This window comes from Lepidochelys olivacea (genome assembly GCF_965140295.1).
Source record: "Lepidochelys olivacea isolate rLepOli2 genome assembly, chromosome: 7".
Taxonomy (NCBI): domain Eukaryota; kingdom Metazoa; phylum Chordata; order Testudines; family Cheloniidae; genus Lepidochelys; species Lepidochelys olivacea.
This window is the reverse complement of record NC_140417.1, coordinates 22522902-22546002: the sequence shown is the minus strand read 5'-3', so window position 1 is coordinate 22546002 and position 23101 is coordinate 22522902. Positions and strand designations below refer to the sequence as shown.

The following is a 23101-nucleotide window of genomic DNA, read 5'->3' as shown; positions in this document are numbered from 1 at the left end:
TGGAAGCCACGTGCAGAGAAGAGCTGGGCTGGCCACCAAGCTTTCCCCGTATGACTTAGTTCTGCACTTACCGTAGAGTTGTAGACCTAGAAGGCAGCGAGGAGTCATGAATGCGTGGAATAGGTTGATGGCAGCTCAGCCATTCCCAGCCTGTATATTTTAAACTTGCATTAAAAGCCCTGGCTCTTTCTAGCTATCTATAGCATAAATGTGTGTGACATTCCCCCTCTCTGCCTCCAGATAGAGGAGAGGGGTAAAGTGTGTCAATACACATGTGGTCAGGGTGTGGGCATTCAGGCATGCCCTGTTGCAACACATACACACCACCCCTGCCCCCTGGATGAAATGAGCAGGGCTGTAGTCTCCCCAGGAGAGCAGTGCAGAGGCCCTATCTTTTGAGTCATTTAAAGCTGGCCTGGACCAGACATGAGGGAATGCCCTGTCAGGATCAGTCCTGCATTGGCCCTGGGGAGATGGTTGGGTGAGCGTAGCAGCTCTTTTCCATGTCCAGCGGTGCTGATGCTGTGGTGCTGGACGTGCAGCAAGGGAGAGGCTGTTTCTGTTCTCTGCGCCCTTGTATGTGCATGTAACTGGGATCCCAAATTCCAGCAGCCACCTGTCTCCGGGATAGAGCTGTGAGTCAGGGGCACATTCCAGTGACACTGCTGGGGGAGGTTAGGAGCAGGCCAAATTTCAGTGAGTGGCATGGTGACCTGGGACAAGGGGTCACAACGCCAGTGAGATTTGGCCCGGCCACTCCTCCTTCTGGGCCAAATGGTGTAGTGACCTGTTACACAGAGAGTCTGTTCCTGTATAGCTGGACGCAGGGGCGTCTGCCAAGAACTCGGCTCCTGGAGGCGCTGGTTAATATGCTGTGTGGGTAAGAGAGGGGAGACTGCAGCTAAAAAGGGGGTAGATGCTTCATTGTGCTCTGCCCTCACCCTCTTCTGCTTCTTGGGCACAGCTGCCTGTAGATGGCCCGAGCGTCTGACTGCCAGTCTAGCACTGTGGTACCCTACAGGGCTCTGTGGCACCTCATTCCTTAGCACTGGAGCATTTTCCAAACAGGCTGATTTTGCAGTAGACTCCACTAGACTCTTGCGCTGGTTTAGACTCTTCCAGTATCTGGTTTGGGTGCCCTCCTCAGCCCCTCACCTTGCTGCTACCATAAACACAATCCAGGGTGTGTGCCCCTCCGATCCCTCCCCTTCCCTCTCCCCCGCCCCCCCGACCTGCCAGCTCCGCGCAGAGCAACCTTGCCTGTCCTCTGAACCCTGCCAGCCAATCAGGAGGCTTCCTAAAGGAGAGCCCTCCCTTTTTATCTCAATAACTGGGTGATTTTGTTAGCTATTTGGGGTTAATTGGGATCGCTTCGTGCCTCAGTCAACCCCAACACAGGCCTCCATCGCTCGCTGCTGAGCCATGTGTTCGGTTCCATAGGTCTCTCTCTGATCCATGTCCTTTCTGCCCGGGGCCCCTCTCTGAACAGTGCATAAACCTTGTTCCCTTGCAGGCGACAAGCGGGTGGTGAAGCTCTACCTGAAATCCAAGGAGACTGGGAAGAAGTTTGCTGCTGTGGATTTCATTTTCTACAACTGCAGCGTCCATCAGTCGTAAGTGACCTGGGCTGCGTGAGTGCGTTCTGGGGAGGGGTCAGAGTAGGGCATGAGAGATGGAGACAGGCAGAGGCAGGTAGGGAGAGATGCCAGCTATGCACCTAAGAAACGTGTGTAGACAGGCCCAGAGGGTGCTAACTGTGTGCTATGGCTCACTGAGATTTGGGGTAGGATTGTTGGTGATCTAAGCCATCTGGTCTTCCCCTTACGTTTGGTGTAGCGAAGGGGCAAGGACTGGGCCAGGGCCCCTGAGACCGGGGGAAACCTCTAAACAGTCATGCTTTATAAATCCATCCCATCCTTGTTGTGCAGCTAATTGAGAGGGAGGGGGAGTCCATTCCTGCTGCTTCTCCAACAGAATTGTTTGCAAAGTCCCAGTCAGATACACCTGTGCAATCTCGCAGAAGGCCGTTGTGCTGCACAGGTGGCACTCAAGACAGTAGGGAGTCTGTGAAGGCATAACTTGGCCCGCAGAACCGGGAAGGGAAGAGCCCAAAAGTGTGACATTCTGAGCCTACGATGAGTTTGCAGGACTGGCAGTTGGATAGCCCCCCGCACCCACCCAGTTTCTTTACTTGTAAACGGAGCGCTGGGACCTGGAAGCAGGTGTGAGATGCTAAACGTGGAGCCCCACAGTGCCTCTTTTCTACAGTCGCTGCTCACAGCAGAAGCTCATTTGAAAACTAGGATTTTCTTTTTGGAAAGCTTTGGAAGAAACAGGAACGAGGTGGATACTTACCAGAATGCAGACTCCTTAGCAATTCCTGTGACTCAAACTCCTCTTTCAGGGGCCGAGCATCTTGTTACTCCTCTGAACAGTTAACATGCAGGGCAGGAATGACTTGGCTGTGCAGAACTCATGAAATCCTGTGTTTTCCTCGGGTTGTTGGATGGCAGGTTGGGACGTTCCTGCAAGGCTGAATGGAACATCCTACGTATGGTGGGGCATTTGCCCAAGAGTTTTCTAAGTGGAAGTAACTGTGGATTAGCTTTCTATCCAGACTTTTTTGGGACCTTCTTTCAGTGTGGATCTACAGGGTGTTTGAGCCATGCTTGTGATAAAATATGTGGACTATTGGGATATGCAGTGATGGCTGGTATACCCCATGCTTAGATAGTATGAATGGTAGAATCATAGAATATCAGGGTTGGAAGGGACCTCAGGAGGGCATCTAGTCCAACCCCCTGCTCAAAGCAGGACCAATCCCCAACTAAATCATCCCAGCCAGGGCTTTGTCAAGCCTGACCTTAAAAACCTCTAAGGAAGGAGATTCCACCACCTCCCTAGGCAACCCATTTCAGTGCTTCACCACCCTCTTCCTGAAAAAGTTTTTCCTAATATCCAACCTAAATCTCCACCACTGCAACTTGAGACCATTACTCCTCGTTCTGTCATCTGGTACCACTGAGAACAGTCTAGATCCATCCTCTTCAGAACCCCCTTTCAGGTAGTTGAAAGCAGCTATCAAATCCCCCCTCATTCTTTTCTTCCGCAGACTAAACAATCCCAGTTCCCTCAGCCTCTCCTCATAAGTCATATGGCAATAAGTGTAGTATGCAAACTTTAGTTAGAGAAGAGTCTGGTGTGTATTTGGGCGAAAAATTCAGAGCTCAAGAATGTGAGTGGTTCTGTTCTGCCAGAAACCATGTATTCAAGAGACGGTGATCAATGATTCCAGCAGAGTGAATGTCTGACAATGTGTATTGGAAAGTTTCCTGCAGAAGAGTTTAGCTCCAAATCAAAGGGGCAGCCTGGAGCTCTGCTACAAAAAGCCTCTTCAAAGACAATTCATCAAACAAGCCGAGTTTTCAACTTCGATCAGGGGAAAAGCAGTTGAGATGTCTGTATCCAAGCGGAATTGGGAAGGGTCTCTGGGGCCTAAAGGCTGGCATCAGAGCAGTCAGGACTGTGAGGTGAACAGTGGAGGCTGTGACGGACAGACAGGAATGCTACCTCCAAGTGTTTTGTGTTGGGGAGGTGAGGCTGGTCCCGTGTCTGGCAATTTGGTACCACCTGCCACTTCTTCAGAGAGCAGATCTTTTCTCCCTTGCAGAGCGAGGGGGGGAAGAGAGTTTTGAACTGGACTTTCTCTCTCACCTTGACCCAAGAAAAGAGCTCTGTCTCCTTTCGTGTCATGAGATTTCAGTAACGTTAGTCAGCTTGTGCTGGGGAAAGTTGCATGTCATTATTTTGCAAATTTAAAAAGCAGGTGTGATTTAAAAAAATAAATCAGTAAAAGAAACAAGACTTTTAACTACAAGTGGCATCAACTATGGCCAGATTGGGGGCCCATCGTCTTGATCTAGAGGGTAAAGATGCTGAGGAAAGTGGCATTTTATTTTATGGGCATGACGTAGAAATAAAAACCCGTAACAAAAATCCCTGCCTGATTTATTACCAGGTTGAGGTTTGATTTTGGATGCATTATTTAAAAAGGCTAATTATGGATGCATTAATATTTATGGTCTCTGGGTTGGAGCTGATAGAAAAGTCCTTGTTCAAGGCTGTTGAACATTTTTATTATTTTCTTTACGTCAAGGATTTTAGAGTTTGGAGGCAATTTTAATTGTGTGCCCTGCAGTCAAGTCATAGCCAAAGAACATGACAGTATCCAGGGTGATGCAATACATTTAAATACCATTTGCAGACAGGTGGCTTTAATGGATCTCTTCAGAAGTTAATAGCCTTTTGGATCCAGGTTTCATATTTTGCAGAGGAAAATCTATAGGTCAGCCTGATAAATTCTGTATTAGGAACAATGTGCTTTTCCACGAGGTTAATGTTTTTCCCGTTTGGTTTTCTGATCACCATGTATTATGTTTTACTTTTACATTTGGGCAGCTTCACTTAGGTCAGGAGATAAGGGCCTGAGCGTTGAATCATTCCTCTGCTTGAGGATGAAAGGTTTGAGAGATTTTCAAATCGTTATAGAAAGACAGAAGAATTGTGGGACAGCTGAAATTGGAGTAGTTAAAGGGAAGTCAAATGAAGATCCACCAATTTACACCAGTGGAAATGCTGGCCCAGTGTGTTCTCAGCAGAGCTCTGGAAAGGCACCCACAGAATTTGCAGCTAAAATCCATTTGCAGATCGTGGGTCTGGTCCTGCCATGTGTGGAGAGCCTTTGATTCCTGTTGCCACACATGAACTGGGCTCTCTGTGCATTTTCAAAGGACCCTGGGAATCTTGGTCTGGCTGCAGGGGAGACTCGGGTAGGGGAACAGTATGTTACCTCCCCTCCTTTTTATTTTTAAGGGACCACAATGAAAATGAATCATCAGTAGTCAAAGATGAGTTTAAAATACCTTGTTTAAAAAGTCTCTCCTGTGAATGTATCTTTGAGAGAGCAACCTAAGGGGACTCTATCCTATTTCTTTCTGATTTATCATCTTAGGGCTTTGTACTTCCAACCAGCATCCTAGACATGGGCTCCTCCCCCCGATAGATTAGCATCAATGAATTTCATTGGCATTTCTCCTTTTCCTGGTTATAGGGAGCTCTGCTTTGGGGGGCTTAGAAAGTCTTTCCCTGCATTACTGCTAATCACCTCAGGTGACGACAGCAGAAAGAATTTTAAGCAATCTCCTTTACTTTTCCGCTTTGCTGCTGCTTGTTTTACTTTTTGGACCTCCTCAGCTTGGGGGAAGGGAAACCTCAGGCTGGTTACTTGCACTTTCTATTTCTGGTGGGTTGTGTTTTCTGTTTCTCCAGCAGAGCGAGGCCATGCTGGGTTTTCCGATAGCCCAGGGGAATGTTGAAATCAACAACCACAAAAGGCTGTTTATATTGAAAGCTTTTTAAAAAAATCCATGAATACACTTCAACTGGTGTTAGGTTTTTGTAAATTGCCTCTCCTCTCCCTCTCTTACGTTCCTTTCCAACATTTGCAACCTAAATCTCTTGATGTCTGCTACAATTTTCATAAACGGTTAGCGTTTTACAGTGCCCAACTTTAGATGCCATAAAAGGGCCTGGTTTCCAGAGGGGGGATGAAAATCAGGCCCTTTAAGGTGTCTCAAGTCGGGTACCAAAATCACTTGGAAAATCTTGTCACAACTCTCTTCAAGGAGGAGGTGAGATCTTGATCTCGCATCTGGATGGCATTCAGTCCTCTATCTCTTGTAATTTCCTCTGGTGCAGGCACTCCCTTGGTGATGTAGGCAGGCATAATGGCTCGGTGTCACTGTCCCCAGACAATCTGTGGCACAGGAGTATGCTATGGAGCGGGTCCGGGTGGGAAGAGGTGTGTTGGGGCTGGAGGGCTTGTGCGAGCGTCCCAGCTATTCTGGGCTGCAGAGCAGCCTATATATATAGCTGTGGGAAGTTGCCATAAGGTAGAACAGCCGGTAGTGCAGCTTTAATGTGTGCGCACGTCTGGGCTTAGAGTTTTGCCACTTGCCCACTGCTATCCGGAGCTGGGTCTCTTGCAAGGTGCAGGTGGGAATCAGAGCCCTTGTTTCCAGTGTAACTGCTGCATTACAGCGTCACCAGGAAAGCAGACCTTGTCCTGAGCATCGCCAGGCTTGAATTAAAATAGAAACTAGCTCGGTTTGCTTGAAAACAAGTCAGTTTGCATTAGTGACAAAGATAATGCGCCTTGTTCCTGATTTCCGTAGTAACCTCTTGCAAGTGAAGGACACTGATAAGGAGACAGGTAGGGGATTCTCAGTAATGGCCCCTTTTGGGAAGCTATGGATTTCCATGCTCCAATTAACAAACAGGAACTGGGAGAGTCTTGGAGTCCTCCTGGTAAATCCAAGATGGGAGGAGGAGGGGGTTAGAACTCTCTTTTATAAATGCCCCCATGAGTTAATCTGTTTTGTCCTCATCAATATTTTCAAAACCTGCTTTGAGAAGGGAGAGAGCTGTGACAGAGCCTCGCAATGATTCTCTCTTCGCTCTGCTTTGCAGAGAGAGGAATCACCGTGACACTAGGAGTTGGAGGCCTATAGCACCTCTCAATACAGATTATCCAGTTCTCACTGAAGTGCTGTTGACTGCTGACAGGGTTGTCCCACAGCTGATTTTTCAAGGCCAGCCCTGTGTGACATCTAGCAGACGCGCGGAGAAGAATCTAGTCTCTTTCCTTTCCAAAAAAGCTGTGGCAAGACGACCCAGACTCCTGTTTGTTAAGCCTAGATTAGCACCAAGGGTTTGCCTGTGTACTTTTTCAATGTGCTGGGCACGTCTGCCGTTCTACCTATAGTGACTAGACAAGGCTGAACTTTTTCCTGAAATGCCCTGGGGGAGGCCTTTGGTTAAGAGGTAGCTACTTAGTGCTCTCAGTGTGACGTCTGAGGCCTAGAGCAAGCTGTCCTGAGCCCAGGGCTCTGTGTGTTTTCACTAAAACTCTGGCTGAGAAACGTACAGAGTAACACTGGGCTCTGTTGTACTCCCTCGTACCATGCACATTTCGGCATGGAAAAGGGATTTAGCAACTTCTATGACAATGATTTCTCCTCCCTTACCCTGGCTCACGAGGAGGGGACTCAATGGGTGGTGCGATCCGTTTATGGAGAAGAGCTGGGCTGTGGGGGGACATATATCAGCTTTGTAGAGCACAGAGTGACAAAATGTATAGCTCCAGGCTGTAGTCTCCTTCTGGGGTCTTTCCTCTGCAGTGGGGATTGTCCTTAAAGTGTGTATGTGTGTGTGGGGGGGGTGTCTTTGGGGCAGCCATCAACTGTGGGAGCCCTGTCAGCATACTTATATTTGAGCCATGCTTCGTGGAGCAGTAGAGACCCAGAGCTGATGCAGAGACACCCCCCCACCCCCGCACCAATGGTAGGGGCCTCCCACTGACCCTGGAATTCATGTGAATCCATTGGGTTTTTGGCTGGCCATGCAGGCTGGTCTTTAGGTCAGGGGTGCAAACTCTCCCCGCACCGTGATGGGATGATTGGGTAGGAATTTCCCCAGGGAGAACCTAGTGTAGGTTCCTTCCCTGCTTGCCCTGCCACTTGAGGGTTTTCTGTCCCGATCAGGTGCATACCCTTTAAAGGCTACTCCAGCTGCTTTGCTAATCCAGTTAGTCATTCTGTGTCCAAACGTATGCAGATGACAGGGCACTCCTTGTAAGCGTTAACTCCCCTCCCCCTTCTTCAGGAAATTGAATCCTCTTTAGAGATAAAGACATTATGCTAGGTCCCTTACCCTTATCAACTTGAATAGAGACGGTGTTCTCTGGCTACATAGATGAGTGAGAAATCTGCCTTGAAAGTGAGTTGAGAATTCCAGAGAGGGAGAGAAAGAGAGATCAATATAGGAACACACTTCTGAAGGGAGAACTCATCTGAACTTAGACGTCTAGGAGGGGGGAAATAATAGATATGAGAGTGGGAGAGTACTGGTGGGAGGGCTGGCTTGTAGGATCACAGGAACTGCCAGACTGGATCAGAGTAGGGGCCATCCTTAAGAGCGTAAGAACGGTCATACTGGGTCAGACCAAAGGTCCATCTAGCTCAGTATCCTGTCTTCCGATAGTGGCCAGTGCCAGGTGCCCCACAGGGAATGAACAGAACAGGTAATCATCAGGCAATCCATCCCCTGTCGCCCATTCCCAGCTTCTGGCAAACAGAGGTTAGGGACATCATCCAGTCCAGTGTCCTAACTCTGTTTCCCAGGGACATCCAGTCCCAGCTGCTTCAGAGGAAAGTGAAAGAGACCTCGCTTGTGGACAACCCAAACAGATCTGTTCCTAGTATTTCTTTGTGGGGTGGTTCCCCCCTCTGGAATCTCTTGGTCAGAACTTCCATTGTGGCATCTCTCTGAAGTCTTGAGCCAGGACCGGAGGGACTCTGGGGACAGGGTGGGGGGAAGTTTAAGGGACATGGGGGCTAGTTCCTCAGTTTCTTCATTTTGATAAACTATGCAAAACTTTTGGTTTTTAGTAGAAGTTTGTTCAGACTCACATAGGCACCTGTGCAGAGATGAATCCATTACAAAGCAGCAGCCCCACTAGCATGGAAACTAACTCTTTCCATTGGCACAGGGGAACAGAGAATGTCAGATGGCATAGGGAGCATAGCTGTAGCCATGTCGGTCCCAGGATATTCGAAAGACAAGGTGCGGGAGGTCAGATCTTTTATGGTGCCAACTTCTGTGGGTGAGAGAGACAAGCTCTTGAGCTCTGTGTAAGCTCAGAAGCTTGTCTCTCTCGCCAACAGAAGCTGGTCCCATAAAAGTTCAAATGGTGATAGGGTACCTGATCTAGATGGATGGCAGGATTTTGGAAAGTCACTGCGGGGAACTTTATTGATGGGAGTGGGATGGCACTTTGGATTGGGGAAATCACGCCTGGGCTCATACACGCCCATCTGCTGTGTAGTTCCTGTATGTGAGACAATGCCATCAGGTGTTGGCATAGAAAACAAGGAGGCCCAGAGCTCTGCCCTAGGTGGTGACAATGATGGCCCTAAGCACCATCAGTGGTCAATAACTGAACCCCTTAATATCTCCTAGCAAAGCTGTTCTTTCTTGGAGCCTCCACCACACCGGCCGTGTGAGCTCCCCATGTTGCTTGTGTGGCAGCAGACTGCCCATAAAGCCCCTACCCCCAGAACGAGGACAACGTCTGGGGTGATGCTGGTGCACAAAGAAGGAAGCGAAGCAATGGAAGCTGGTTTCGTTTCTGCTCCGCTAGCCCTGTGGGACAGGGGGAGGGGGGTCGGAGTTGGTGTTCGTCCCTTGTGGAAGCAGGAAAATACATTTTTTTTATAAAGCTTCTTTGAGGGCATCACAAACAAGAGGCCCAAACAATACAGAAATGGCTGAGCAACTGTAACTCTACTACAGCTGCAGTCGGGCGTCCTTCTAACTTCAGGCCTGTGAATGCTGCTGCGGTTGAATAGAGCAGCCCTGTCGCACAGGTCAGGCTTTTGTTATAAGTCTCCATTAGGCAAATGGGATTTTAATGCATTGCTTCAGGGGCCGGGTGCTGCATGGCAGTCTAAGGAAGGCAGGGGCTGGGCTCGCTGCTAGCCTGTGAATCACTGCCGCCCCTGCTCACTGCACAGATTCTTCCAGGCTCCTCCTCCCGCTGTTGCCTTTTTCCTTCTTTCTTCTATAGCTTAAAACTCAGGAAAGTGTCGGGCTGTTGGTAGTTGCTAGAGCCAGGTGTAGCATGGACAGGTGTCGTACAAATTGTCCTAGCTCTGCTCGTGCTCCGCTGTCCAGACCTTTGGTCCCCCTGCTATCCTGGTCCCAGACTTCCCACATGATTCTGCCTATGCCCTGCAATTCAGATGCGCTTGGTGCTTTACAAAACAAGTACAGATCATGTCCCTGTCCTGCAGATCGTATAACTTTAGGGCCTGATTCTGCAACTTTTTTCCTAGTGAGTAGCATTAACTTATGTGAGCAATCCTACTGCCTCCAACAGGACTGTTATGCTACTTGTTTGGAGTAAGGGATGCAGAATCAGGGCCTGAGTTAAACCAACAACAAGATGAGGAGCTGGGGGGACATAGCGGTGTAGGGAGGACAAGGGCAAGGTCGATAAGTTCCCTGGGAGAATAATGTGCACATCTTGAAGTGAGCTGTAGCTCACGAAAGCTTATGCTCAAATAAATTGGTTAGTCTCTAAGGTGCCACAAGTACTCCTTTTCTTTTTGCGAATACAGAGTAACACGGCTGTTACTCTGAACCTTGAGGTTTCTTTTTTTAAATCTAAGGCTTTGGTTGAAAGGCCTCCTTGAAGCTGCGACTTTTCAGAGGGGACTGTGAGAATGGGAGGGAGGAGGTGTAGTGAGCAGGGTCAGGAGGGAGACATGGGGCAGCACGAACGAAGGTGTAGAGGTGAGTTCAAAGAGGCATCCAAAGAGGTGGGTTGGGTTGAGCAAAGAGAGTGGCATGGGTGTAAAGGAGGTGAGAGCCAGCCTGCAGCACTCCTTGCTCTTCCTGTCCTAGGTCTCTCGTGTACCCTGGTGGGTACGAAGAGGGCTGGCAGTTGGTGACGTGGACAGAAGTCTGCCACAGACTAGCAGGAGACTGCCCAAGGTCGTGGGGTTCTGTGGAGGGAATGTCATCAACCCACTGATGACTTCTCCCTCTAACTTTAGCGCCCTCGTGGGCAAGATGGAGTCTGCTCTGCAGGCAGCTCTGGCCAAGCGACGGCGCACACAGGAATGCAGCAGGAAAAAATCCCTTCCACCCCAGGGGCACCTGTTCCAAACCCCCCAGAGTGAACACACACACCCACAGGAAAAGTACAATGGCTATAACAAAGGGAGATATTTATTTACAGAGGGATGAGAGGAGAAAAACAACAAGGGGAAATGTAGGGGGAGCAGCAGAACAGGGTTGCATCCAAACCAAGGCCCCACAGGCCCAGTGGCAGCACAGTCTGAGAGGGCAGACTCTGAGCAATATGTCTGCACACACAGTTCAGGAGACCTGAGCAAAGTTCCAGTTCAGTGCTGAGTCTTGGGTGCTCCTGGTCGTCTTCGGCTCCACTGAACTTTTCCCAACAAACCCCTCCAGTGCCCTCTTCTGCCGCTCTCTGCAAAGCCACACAGAGCGACTACCTCTCCACTTAACTAGCTACAGCCTCCCTCCTTATTCCCAATGTAGAGTCACAAGCCCCAGTACTCAAAACCCCATGCAGCTCTGGGCAGCAGTGATGCTGGGTCCAGCTCCAGCCTGTCCTTCTCGGGCGATTCCTCCCTGGCACAGTGCTCCTCCTGGCTCCTGTCCTGGGGTGTCCCCGTTCGGCCACCCTGTCCTTCCCAGGCTTCAGGCAGGTTCTCTGCTGCTTCACTTTTTGAGGGCCTGCGGGCTGCAGCCTTTCTCTCCCTCTCCCTCCTCCAGAGCCCCACCTGAAGTTTCCCTCCTTTCTCTCACTGCTCCTCCTCCCTGCTTAGGAAAAAGATTTAAAGGAGCCATGCTCGCTAAACCCCAAGGGGTTACACCCCTATCACAGGCCCCCTCACAGCACCCCCCATCAGTGTGTTCTGGAAGCAAAGCTCAAGGAGCTTGCAACGCAACCCCCCCTCCCTCTCTGCTGCCGCTCCAAATGTAGGCTATAATGGAATCTAATATTTCTAAGGATGTATCTTTCATCCCGAGATATGGTCTTAAAAGTAGCTCGGGGGAGCTGAGGAAGTCAGAGGGAGCTGCTATGCGTATGCAGATGCTGTTTCCATCAGCACAGATCATGTATATAATTTTCCTTTCCAGTGAATCTCTCTTGTTCTCTATGTGCTTGTAACAGAACTTGCCCCCTCCTCCCCTCGTCTCCCATGGTTTGCTCTGTGTCCTTCCTCCAGGGCTGGCTTCTGTAGAAATCACTGCTCCAGGCAATGCTCCACACCAGCAGGGCTTCCTCCTAGCACCTCGCATGAAAGAGCCCAGACTGCTCATGTCAAACACCTGCCTCTTCCTTTCTCTCACTTTCGGGGAGCACCTTTGGCCACCTTCACCCTGCATCTTCCTTCCCTCCCTCCCACTCTCTACTTGTTTCCCCGATCAGGCTTACCTCCCCCGCTATGGATTCTTGTTTTATTTTCTGCCTTCCCCTCTCTGCACAGAGCGCTTAAGAGCTCTCGGTGCCATAAGCTGGAGATCAGAGAAGCAAATGGATTTGTGCTCCAGGCCATGCACCTGCCAGTATAATGGCAAGATGCACTCCATGCCTGGGGATAAGAGCAAGTGAAGGTGAATGAGGAAGGATGCCACCCATCGGACTCGATGGAAAGACTCCTGTTGCTTCGCTAGGCTTGGACCAGGCCCTGGGACAGAAGGAAGACGGCCATGGGGACTTGAGCTGCCCACTTCTAAACTGGCTGAATGTCCCACCAGGAAACTGTCTCCTGATGTTTCGATCCACAGGTTCTCGGACTGGGCTCTGTGAAGCTGATTGTGTCCTAGCTGGGATTTCAGGAGTGATGCTTTCTACTCACTATAGCCTTCTCCACATGGCCTGGTGATTCTCCTGTGGTTTCCAGAAACTTCCTTTACTCACTAACCTCAAACACCTCCCTGCACTGCCGCCTGGTGCTCCTGTATCAGGTGTTTCTTTTGTGAATTTGCTCAGGGTTGAATTTACACAATGACCCCAAAATTGGAAGGAAAGCAGCCCAGCTGTGCCGTCACCTAGCGGGGGTAGCAGGCCATGAGTGGAGATTCTGGCCTCAGACCCAAGGCTCAGTGTCCACCACTCAATGCTGCTCACTCCACCTCTCTTTCTGCAAGGCTTTATGTTTATTAGGGTGATCCTCATTGTCTGCAGACCTCACTGCTCTTTCTCTAGGTGCGGGACCTACAGCCATGACACACCCCAGCCCATTGTGACCCCCTTAGAGGTTCCAGGGAAGACCGTGGACATGGATTGTTTCATGACTATGAGCTCCTTGGGACAGGGATCTTTTTGTTCTGTTTGTACAGCACCTGGCACAGTGGGGCCCTGGTCTATGGCTCAGGCTCCTAGGAGCTACAGTAATACAAATAATAAATCATCATCATAATGCTCAGAGACTCTTAGGAGGCAAGGAGGGAGGGAGTGTGACTGGAAACTCTGCTAGTCTGCTTCCTGGTGATTGCCCCCAATGAACCCAGTCCTTCGGGGTAGGGTTTTTTTTTGCCTAACTTGAGGTCTTTGCTGAGTTTGTCTCCACTCATGTCCACCACTTGGAGGAGGCAGGAGAAATTGCTGGTGAATTAGTCATGGGTAACATGGCGGTTGAGCTGGTTGGGGCTCTGTGCCTGCGTTCGGGTCTGTACTGTGGCTCCAACATAAATAGTTTCCAGCCTGGTTTGGTTGGTTGCAGAACAGGTGCAATAGGGGGAGTTGCTGTCTGCCCCAATGCTTAAAGTTTAAGGGAGGGTGTGAGGGAGATTTCCTCCAGTTATCAGGAGTGATGAAAGCTTTTTAGTTGATAAGTGACGAGGAATTAAAAATGCCTGAGGGTGGGAAGCAGGAGAGAGACTGCACAGATGGCAGCATGCTGCCGAGCAACCTGCCACTGCATCGGGAACAGACAGTCATGACAAATGGACACTTCAGGAGAAAACCCCGAACATGTAGTACAGCCTGATGCTGGGCAGAATGCGCTTCTCTCAAACGTACAGCAGAGAGCGCGGGCTCTTCCATGTGCTTTGTCAACACCAGGAATCCAACTGGGCCAGTTTGCCGTGATTCATTGAACCAGTACGTTTTACTGCTAGAAGTGTCTCCTCTCTAGAATCTCAGCTTTCATTATCTTCTCTCTAGCACTTGCTTCCTGTTCTGAAGGTGGTTCTTCATAACAACAAGTGCGAACTAGTGCAGTGGTGTCTGAGTCTGCAGACTGCCTGAAAAGTGAGCTCTGGGAGAGGTTTCAGCTTACCCTTTGAAATGAATATGGGATTATTAGTTCTAAAACCTAATCGTGATCATTTACATTTCAAGGCAGCTAACTGTTTCACTGCTGATCACAGCGTGCAAGGAGAGAGAGGGACAATCAGATATCAGCTTAATTTGCAGAAAGGAAGATTAAGGTTAGATATTAAAAAAATCTTTCTATCTATAAAGATGGTTAAACACTGGAACAGGCTTTCTAGGGAGGTTGTGGAATCCTCATCATTGGAGGTTTTTAAGAATAGGTTAGACAATCATCAGTCAGAAATGGTCTAGTGATACATAATCCTGCCTCAGAGTACAGGGGTGGACTAGATGACCTCCGGAGGTCCCTTCCAACCCTAAATGTCTATGATCACAGAGATACGCCTGGTATGACAATGTAGATGATAACATGGTTTGTACCATCTGGGTCTCATTACGGTATCATGAATGGGAGAAGCTTAGGCTGCAAGTGGAGTTTAGGAGAGTAGAATTACTAATTTATTGTCCCAGTCTGACTCCTGGACTTGCCAAGGAAATATTGCTGAATAGAGGGGAATTGGAATTGGAATTGACTAGGGTAGGCAAGGCTAACACATGCCAGAACTGTGTTTTAACTGCTTGAGTTTAGGTTCCCTAGTGCTTGTGTTCTAGCTGCCATATGTTTTATCTAGAGTTTGGCCAGCCAGTCTCTGTTAATGCCACTGTACACTAGGGGTTAAGTAATAGTGACCGTAATATAATTAAGTTTGATATCTTCGTGGTGGAGGGGAATCCTAGCAAGAGGTAACAATGTCCTGCAGAACTCCAGGAACCGGCACTTTAAAAATGGCTCTCTCAGGTTAGAAGGAGCCTAAAGGTATAAATTAGGAAATGTTAATCCCTGGAGGCTGCTGAAGAATAGTTTATTAGAGTCACCAGAAATAAGTCTATTCCCTGGCAGATGAAGAGGAAGCCAACAGGCCAGTGAGAACCCAGTGTGGGTAAATGGTCAGGTACATGAGTTCACTCCAGCCTACAGTATAACTGGGGATGCTGGAGACCTGAGTTCCCTGTAAACTGCGTGGCACCCTGTTTGGGGCTGCGCAGGTGCTCAGGGAACCCGCCCGGGGACCTGCCACGGCTGGGGAAGGAGCACCCTTCTCCCAGCCCCAACCTAGCCTGGCTCCCAACCTGCCACGGCCGGGGCGGCCCCCCAGCCCCAGCTATGCCGCTGCCTGGACCTTCCGAGGCTGGGGCGCCCCTACCCTGCCCCTACTGGCGGCCCAGCCCTCCCAGCTCAAACCCAGCTGGGGGGGCCCAGCCCGAACCCCGCTGTGGCCCAGACCTGTTGCAGCCGGGGTGCCCCACCCTGAACTCAGCCCCGCCCCGGACCTGTGGGGGTGGGGGGAGGGGTGCCTATCCTGCAGCCCCAGAGTTGCCTTGGCAGAGAGAGGTGCCTTCCCCCCCCCCCCCCAGGTGCTGCTGTGGGGGGGGAGAGCTGGGGGGAGTCCTCTCTCCCCACTGTGCTCCGGAGAACCCTCCTGCACCCCAAACCCTTCACCCCCGGCCCCACCCTAGAGCCTGCAACCCCAGCCAGAGCACTCCCTCCCACCCAACCCTCTGCCCTAGCGCTAGTCCTGATCCCCTTATACCCGGTTCCACCCCAGAGCCTGCACCCCCAGCCAGAGCCCTCATACCCCTGCACCCCAACTCTCCCCCAGCCCTGAGACCCTCATCCCTGGCCCCACCCTAGCCGGATCCCTGATATCCCTGCACCCCAACCCTCTGCCCCAGCCCTGAGCCCCCTCCCACACTCTGAAGCCCTTGGCCCCACCCCCACCACATAAATTTTGTTATGTGCACTGATATGAAGGTGAGGTGTCACACATCACCCCCATATTGGTGCACATAACAAAATTCATTCCGCACATAGGTGGGAAAAATTAGAGGGAACCCAGAGACTCAGCCCAGGGGAGGCTGGGAGAAGGGAGTGGAAGATGATTAGGTACACTCATTACTCACCCCCGACCTCCCCCCCCCCCACACGGCTGGAGTGCTCTGTCTCGGAGAGGAGCTCATGGCCTCAGTGCCTTGGAGGATCAAGCCCCCAGTGTGGGGCTGTCCCTCCCAATTCAGGACTGATGGCAACTTTAGAAGAGGTCTGGAGGCATTAGGCTATGACCTTAGAGAGAGAAAGAAAAGACTGCTTAGCCTTGAAGTTAACATGGGAAAAGGCTAGGTATAAGTCTGTATGTGGGACACAGATCCCTAGGTGGAGGAGTCCTCTTTGGTCCAATCAGCTCCTTGAGCAGGGCGTACCCCATATTCCCCAGTGTTTTTGCAGCCTCATTTTAAATGTCCAGAGTTATGGAGGCTTGAGAGACTATGAAACAGCCTGAAAAATCTCATGGCTAGGAGGTGTTTCTTCATATTCAGCTTGTATTTGCCGGAGCTCCATTTCATCCTCTTATTTCTAGTTATACCACTGGGCCACCCAAACAGTCTACTCTGCCCTCAGTGATGACCCCGTCAGGCGCTTGTACCCATGAACCCCCTTTGACCAACCTCTCCATGGATCCTGCTTTATTGCTTGGATTAATTGCCAATCCCCACCACCCCGACAGCAGATTTGTCTGCCTCCCAGTCCTTGCTTGAGGGACGTTAGGCGCAATCCTTTTGCTTTGTTGTTTGTTTTTTTTCCACACCACCCCATCAAAGCTACTGGAGATAGGAGGCTACAGCTGTGCTTTTAAGTTGAATATCTGCAGCTGAAATAAAATTGCATATATTTGCATAAGGAGCATCTCAATTAACATATTTGTGGGTAAAGCAACAAGGGCTGTTCATTTGGAAGTGAAAACGTGAGCGAAACATGGAAATGACTTCAGCCCCTTTGCAAGCAGCTTAATTAAATATTTCCTTAGCGTGTGCACATGGATTTAAAAAGCTACTGCTGTATATGTAATGGGGTGTGAAACTCGAGAGCAAGGAGCTCTGTCCCTGCAAAGCCCCAGGTGTGTGGATTTGAACAGAAGCTGCCTGCACCTAGATCTGTCTGACCTGGTATCTATGTCACACTCACCATCCTTGTGTTATCCCAGCTCCTCTGAAGTGACAGCTCGGTGGGGGTGGGGGAGAAGGAATTCAGCGTGATTCCTGAGTTGGTTGGAGCCTCCTGTTTGGGAGGCGTTCTGTTTCCTTACATTGCAGATCTAGGCTCTCCCCCTCCCGTTCAACTCCTTCACCGCTCTCCCTGCGAAAGCCCCACAGGGGGGCGCTGTCATGGAAGCCTGACTTGTTCAGAGCTGGGGTTCAAGGATAGCCTTTCCACTCCAGGCAGTGCACCGGTCTCACTCCTGCCAAGGGCCCTGTGTACCTGAGGGTGTCTTTGTGTTTCCATGTAATTGCTGGGGGCTCAGCTCTGCTCTAGTGGGGACAATGGCAGCAGGACAAGCCCTTGGTTGGGGTAATCTATGCTGTGCTGCTGTTCTTTCCTCCCTCTCGGTCCCCCACCCCCGCGCTGCTGCCCATCTCCCAGTCAGCAGGCTGGGTTTGGTTCCATGGGACGCTCTTGCTTCTTGTGAGCCTGGCTTGAGAGTGAGAGTCCTGGATTAATTTAGGGCCTTGTGGGGTTGTGACAGCGCCATGTCCTGATGGAGCCCGTTGTGGTGTCAGGACTCAAATGGTGCAGACCTGAATTGTACCCTTCCCAGTGGAGACACGCCCCATGCCAGTAAAGCACGGAGCTCTTTGGTGATTTGACCCTTGAAGCAGAGATCGTGTCAGAGACTGTTGGTTGGTGTCACTTAGAGACTCCCTGTTCATTTACTTACTCTGCGCTAAACAGCTATTTAACAACCACATTAATACCTGGGTGATGGCTTAGAGCTGGGATTCTGCCTGTGTTGAGCCCTCTTGTGATGTGAGATCGCCATCTTTACTAGAAATACTCTGTGTCGGCTGATCCTGGACCTGAACCAGGCTGTTAAAGCACTTCTGAAATGTGTCTTACAACAGGATGGTGGCCTTGTCTAGACAGGAGAAATGGTGTTTCTGAAGAACATATTAGCTGGCACATTTTAAACAAAGTGCTGTTTAAAAGCGTATTAACACCAAGTATAGACAGGGTTTAACACCTTGGCAAACATGCTAGCTGGGTGTGATCAGCCCTAGGCCACGTGAATATGTAGCAAGGCCAAAATACCATCAGGTTAGTAGGATTCTTCCCAGGTGAACAATCCGGGGGTGGTTTATAATAGAGCCCAGGAAGTGTCAGCAGGCAGCCCGTCCAGACCACGAGAACCTGGAGCAGGATCGACAGCTAACACAAATCCAGCAGCACTTGTTGTCCCCCGCAGGGGGCTTCAGCATGAGCTCATTGCCCCTTCCCACCATCCTCTCTGTGTGGATCAGGCTGGTATTTCACACTGAATCCCTATGCCCAGCCGTGGGGCCAAGGACACAGTGCAGACTATTGCATCAGCCCCAATGCTATGGTGGGTGGGTGAGAGGGGCCCCGTGCCTTTCCAGTGCTGCAGGCTTGGCTCGCTGCTCAGTTTCTCCGGGAATCGGCTGACATGCTGAGGCAACTCCAGGTCTCCTTTTCTCGTCCAGCTCTAATTACGGTGCTTTGGAAGGGCTGCAGTTGTGCTCTTTGTGCTCAATAAAAGCTTCCTGCCTGCCATGTCTGTATCCTACCAAAGCAGGCGTCTCTGACACAGGGACTTCAAAGTAGAGGAGCATGGCTCGTGGGATCAAACAATTGTGAGCATGGGCCCTGGGGAGAGGCAGAGGAGAGAGAGGAAGGGGGGCTGAGAGAGACCCACACAGCTAGAGAGAAGGGGGAAACAAACACACACACACACACACACAAACACACACACACACAATCAGCCAGAAGGAGACAGAAAACCGTGGGAGGGATTGAGACACACACACAACCAGAGAAGGGGGTAGGAAACACAGGCATAGCCCAGCGAGTGACTGAGGATGTGGGAGGGGGCCAACAGAGGGGGTCACACACATTGCATTGTAAGCAAGTGAAAGGCACTACAGTCATGAAATGTTAATCTGACCCAACCTTTGGCCAATTATAATTTTCCTCTGAATGAATGTGCATTAATGCAGTAGGCTTTTTCTCCCTGCAATGGAGGGGCCTTGTTCTGACTCCATTTGCTAAAATTGCCTTTCATAAAACCAGAAATAAAGCTCACAAAGTGTGCAATTCAGCCCCCTCATGAGCAGGCGGGAAAGGAAGGACCCAGCGCTGCCAAGTTAGAGAGAGGGGTCACAGCCTGCAACCGCAGGTCCCCTGCCTTTGACCACGTGGCATGTGTCATCACAGCATGTGTTATGACAGGGGGCAGAGGAGGAGCAAGAGATGCTGTAAACTTGTATACAGGCTCGGGAGTGGATGATTTGGCATGGTGGGGGGGCTCCCCTGTTAGAAGCCAGACTGACCTCAGGGTCCCAGGGTGGTGCTTTGATGTCGGGAGTGGAGGGGTGACTCTGGTGGGGCCTGTCACCCCTCTGACTGCACTCTGTCCCAGTGCCCGAGGGTGGTGCCAGGGGTGCTGCGCTGCAGGCAGTGGGTGGGTGACATGGTAAAGGACGCTCTCCCCTCTGCCTGTGTGCTGCCCCCACGGTGGTGCTAGGTGGCTCTGTGCTGTACCAGATACAACCTTGTGGATAAGATGTGAAATAAAGACCCTGACCTTGCATGGTGATTAAAAATCCCATGGCACTTTAAGCAAGAGTCAGGATGTTAACCCTTATATGCTGGCCAAATTTGACTCTGGGTAATTCCATTCTGCCTCCCTAAATCCCCCCTGCAGGTTCAGTTGGAGCGTGAGTTTGTGCTTTCACCTCTTGTCCTAAATTATTGTATGGCCTAACGTTGCTATGGACTATTAATACAGCCATTGGCTTCCGCCCTAGAAGTGGCTGCATTTCTGTGGGTGGAGGAATGGTCCCTGTTGCGACTGTACGGCACTTTGGGACCATAAGAGATGGTGACTGCCTCACAGCGTTTTGATGCTATCTCACCGGCTCTCTCTCTACAGCTGCCTGTCCTGTGTGAATGGCTCCTTCCCATGCCACTGGTGTAAATATCGGCACATCTGCACCCACAACGCTGCTGACTGCTCCTTCCAGGAGGGGCGTGTCAACATGTCTGAGGTAAGGAGCCATAAAACTGCTGCCCCCGAGTCTCCAGCCACCTCCCATCTGCTCTGCTGTGGATTATGACAAGGACTGTTTGCTGGCTTGCAAGGGAGAGATCTATAGAGCTGCAGTAGGGGAAAGGTACTTTCTAAAACTGTCCCTTCTCTGTCCCCTGAAACCTTCCTAAATCTGTGACGGCCTCAGGCCTGCAGCCCCCCAGCCAGGGCTTGCTCTTGATTTCTGTTGGCTGGGCAGTGATGGATGCAGTTGTGGGGATTTTCTTGGGCTGTTTCCCTGCCTGGTTAGCCGTCACTGGCATCATCAGCATGTCCTGATGCTCAGTCACTGTGTGAGACATTAAGAGTGAGGCCTGGGGGGCAGTATGTCCATTACAAACCAGGTGGTTCCTCTCCTCCTCCCCCGCCTTATCTTATCAAGGCAGCTTCAAACCCACTGCCACTGAGACTGTTAACACCTTCTGTGCTGCAGTCATAGGGGGCTCCCCAGTCATTTAATTGCAGTTACTTAGTGGAGTTAGAGACTTGTAGAAATTAGGCCAGACTTTCAACTGGCCTCTAACATTTGCAACCCCAGGGTGTGCAGGCGCAAATGAGCGTCACCCTGAGTATGTCTCACTACACCCATGAACAGCCCTGGCCGGTGGAGTAGGAAATTGGCTCGTGAGACCGTCTCAGTCCATTCCTTCAGGAGCCAGTGCCGGGCTGGTCCTGACAGCATATGCTTTGTTCAGGCTAGCTCCGGATGGCTCAAGCAAAGGATCTGCCTTTTGAAGTAACTGGTGGTTTTGGGGTGGCCAGCTTGAAACACCGTTACAGGGGCCCGATTTTCAGAATGAGAGCATCTGCCCTCTGCAAACGTGTTTGAAGTTGAGCACCCAGCATCACAAGGCACTTCTGGACAGTTAGGCCAGAGCTCCCGCCATTGCCTGTGGGGAGTGTTCCATGCCCTGCCAGGGGGGAGAGCAGTCACGTAGCTGGGGGGGCGGGGCGCGGCTGCTCCCCCACTGAGCAGAAGTGGCGCCTTTTAAATTATTTGGCACCTTTTACATCTTTACTCACCTGGCAGCAGTCCAGGTCTTCGGCGGCGGGTCAGGGGGAGCGGGGATAAAAAACGGCGCCACCCCCTGGTTCTCACCCGGCGGCGCTCCGGGTCTTCAGCAGCCCTTCGGCGTCGGCTCCTTCACTTGCTCTGGTCTTTGGTGGCATTGCAGTGGCAGGGCGGGGGGCCTTCAGTGGTGGTGTGGTGCCAGGGCTTGTGAAGCTGCAAAATGAAAGGTGCGACCATTAACTTACATGGAGTCAGGATTTCACCCATGCTGTGCTGTAGGCCTTCTGAATGGGACTCAGAGTTAATGCAGCCCATTCTATCTCTGGACGGTGGCCAGAGGCCCAGCAATGCCGGCATGTGGCTTCCTGCAGCGGCCCAATGCCTGTTTCCGCCCCCAAGTCTGCGTGGGCATTTGCACAATGTCACTAGAGCTGGGTTCAATGGGAATTTCCTTCCTGACCCGCTGTGGTGTTGCATTAATGCCCTGAAGCCAGCAGTTGAATCCCCCTTCCGATTTAGACATGCGTGCCTGCTGGCCTTGTTGTCCCGTGTTGCTAGCTGCTCGGCCTGCTGCAGAGAGCCAGTGAGTAATGAGGGTTTCTCTCTCCCCGGGGGTGTCTGTGTTTTCTGTCACCTGCCTCTAAATTGGAAGAAAAGGGCTCCCTTAAAAAGCCATGTGTTAGGAGCGCTCTGTTAAAAACTGCCACTTGCCTAGAACCGTTTCCCTTCGGCCCTTCCATCGCTTCCCCTTTGCAGCTTGATTTTGTCAGAGGCGGCACTAACCCTTCCCATGCTGGAAGCTTTAGACTGAGTCGCCAAAGGCAAGGAAACGTCTGCGTGGTTAGAGCAGTGACCCTTTGTGATGTGTGCGCTTCCGGGGCTCTGCGAGCCCTAACTGGTGCTTTGGGATGTTCCGGTGAAAAGTGCTCCGGACGCCCAGAGGCTGGTGACTGATTTGCTGTGATTGAACTGCACCTGTTCACCTTATCCAGCGTCTAGCACTTATGCACCTGAATACTGCGGGGGAGGGATGCCCTGCCCTCTGCTGCAGAGAAGAGGCAGCGCCTAGCTGTGATGAATTTCTGGGCTCAGCCAGAGTCTCTCAGGCTACATTGGCACGACGAGCTGGAGGAGACATTCTCATGCTAGCTCTCACCTGAGCTAGTGCACTAAAAATAGTGTAGCCGTGGTGCTGCGGGCAGCCGTGGGTGGTGGCACAGGCTAGCAGCCTGCATACGTACCCGCGGGGTTCAGGAAGGTTGGTACTCGGGGAAGCTAGCACGGTAATGCCACTGCCCAGGCTGCTAGCACAAGTATGTCTGCGTGAACTGGGAATCATACCCCCCAGCTCGTAGTGTAGATGTAGCCGAAGTCCTGGCTTGCTGATACACTACAAGAAACAAGTACTTGTAAATACCTGAGAGAGGTGGTTTCAAGGTTGCTTTTAAAATGAGAGTGTTCCTGTTGGACTCAAACTGTCATAAACTCCTCCCCCCCCGGTATCAAATGGTGCTGATCAGCTTAAAAGCACCACCGCACTGCATTCTGGTGATTGCCTTGGCTGTCTGCCCCCAGAGATCGACCTGCCGCTTGCGGTTCTGTCTGATGGACACACAGCCCTCAACGTTAGGCACAGAAGTTAGCTCGCCATTCTGCGGTTTAGAGCCATCCTGTTCTGAAGGCAGGCCAAAGAAAGCACTTGCTTTTGGAGAGGCCTCTCTGGATTGGAGAAGGAATTAGCAGCACTGGGAAGTCAGGCCTCCCATTTGCCTTCCCGGAGTAATTAGCGGAGAGTGCTGGAAATAATGAGGCTTTCTGAGCACAATCCTCATCCTTGTTTTAGACATGGTGTGTGTTGTCCCCCTTCCATCTGGACACCTGTTAGGTGCTTTCCCCTTTCTCTGCTGGGGTATGGTACCAAGAAAGGAGCAATGGGCCTCCTTCAGGGGGATGGTT

At 51.0% G+C, this 23101-nt stretch overlaps 1 protein-coding gene across 3 annotated transcripts in view; it reads left to right on the top strand.

The window, feature by feature from the left end:
* PLXNA1 (plexin A1) overlaps positions 1–23101 on the top strand; it is a 265301-nt gene that overhangs the window by 138996 nt on the left and 103204 nt on the right. For all 3 annotated transcript variants that reach the window (XM_084633341.1, XM_084633342.1, XM_084633343.1), the window contains exons 8-9: positions 1514–1613; positions 19978–20092. In XM_084633341.1, the coding sequence (XP_084489467.1) occupies positions 1514–1613; positions 19978–20092 (215 nt within the window). The remainder of the gene's footprint in view (positions 1–1513; positions 1614–19977; positions 20093–23101) is intronic.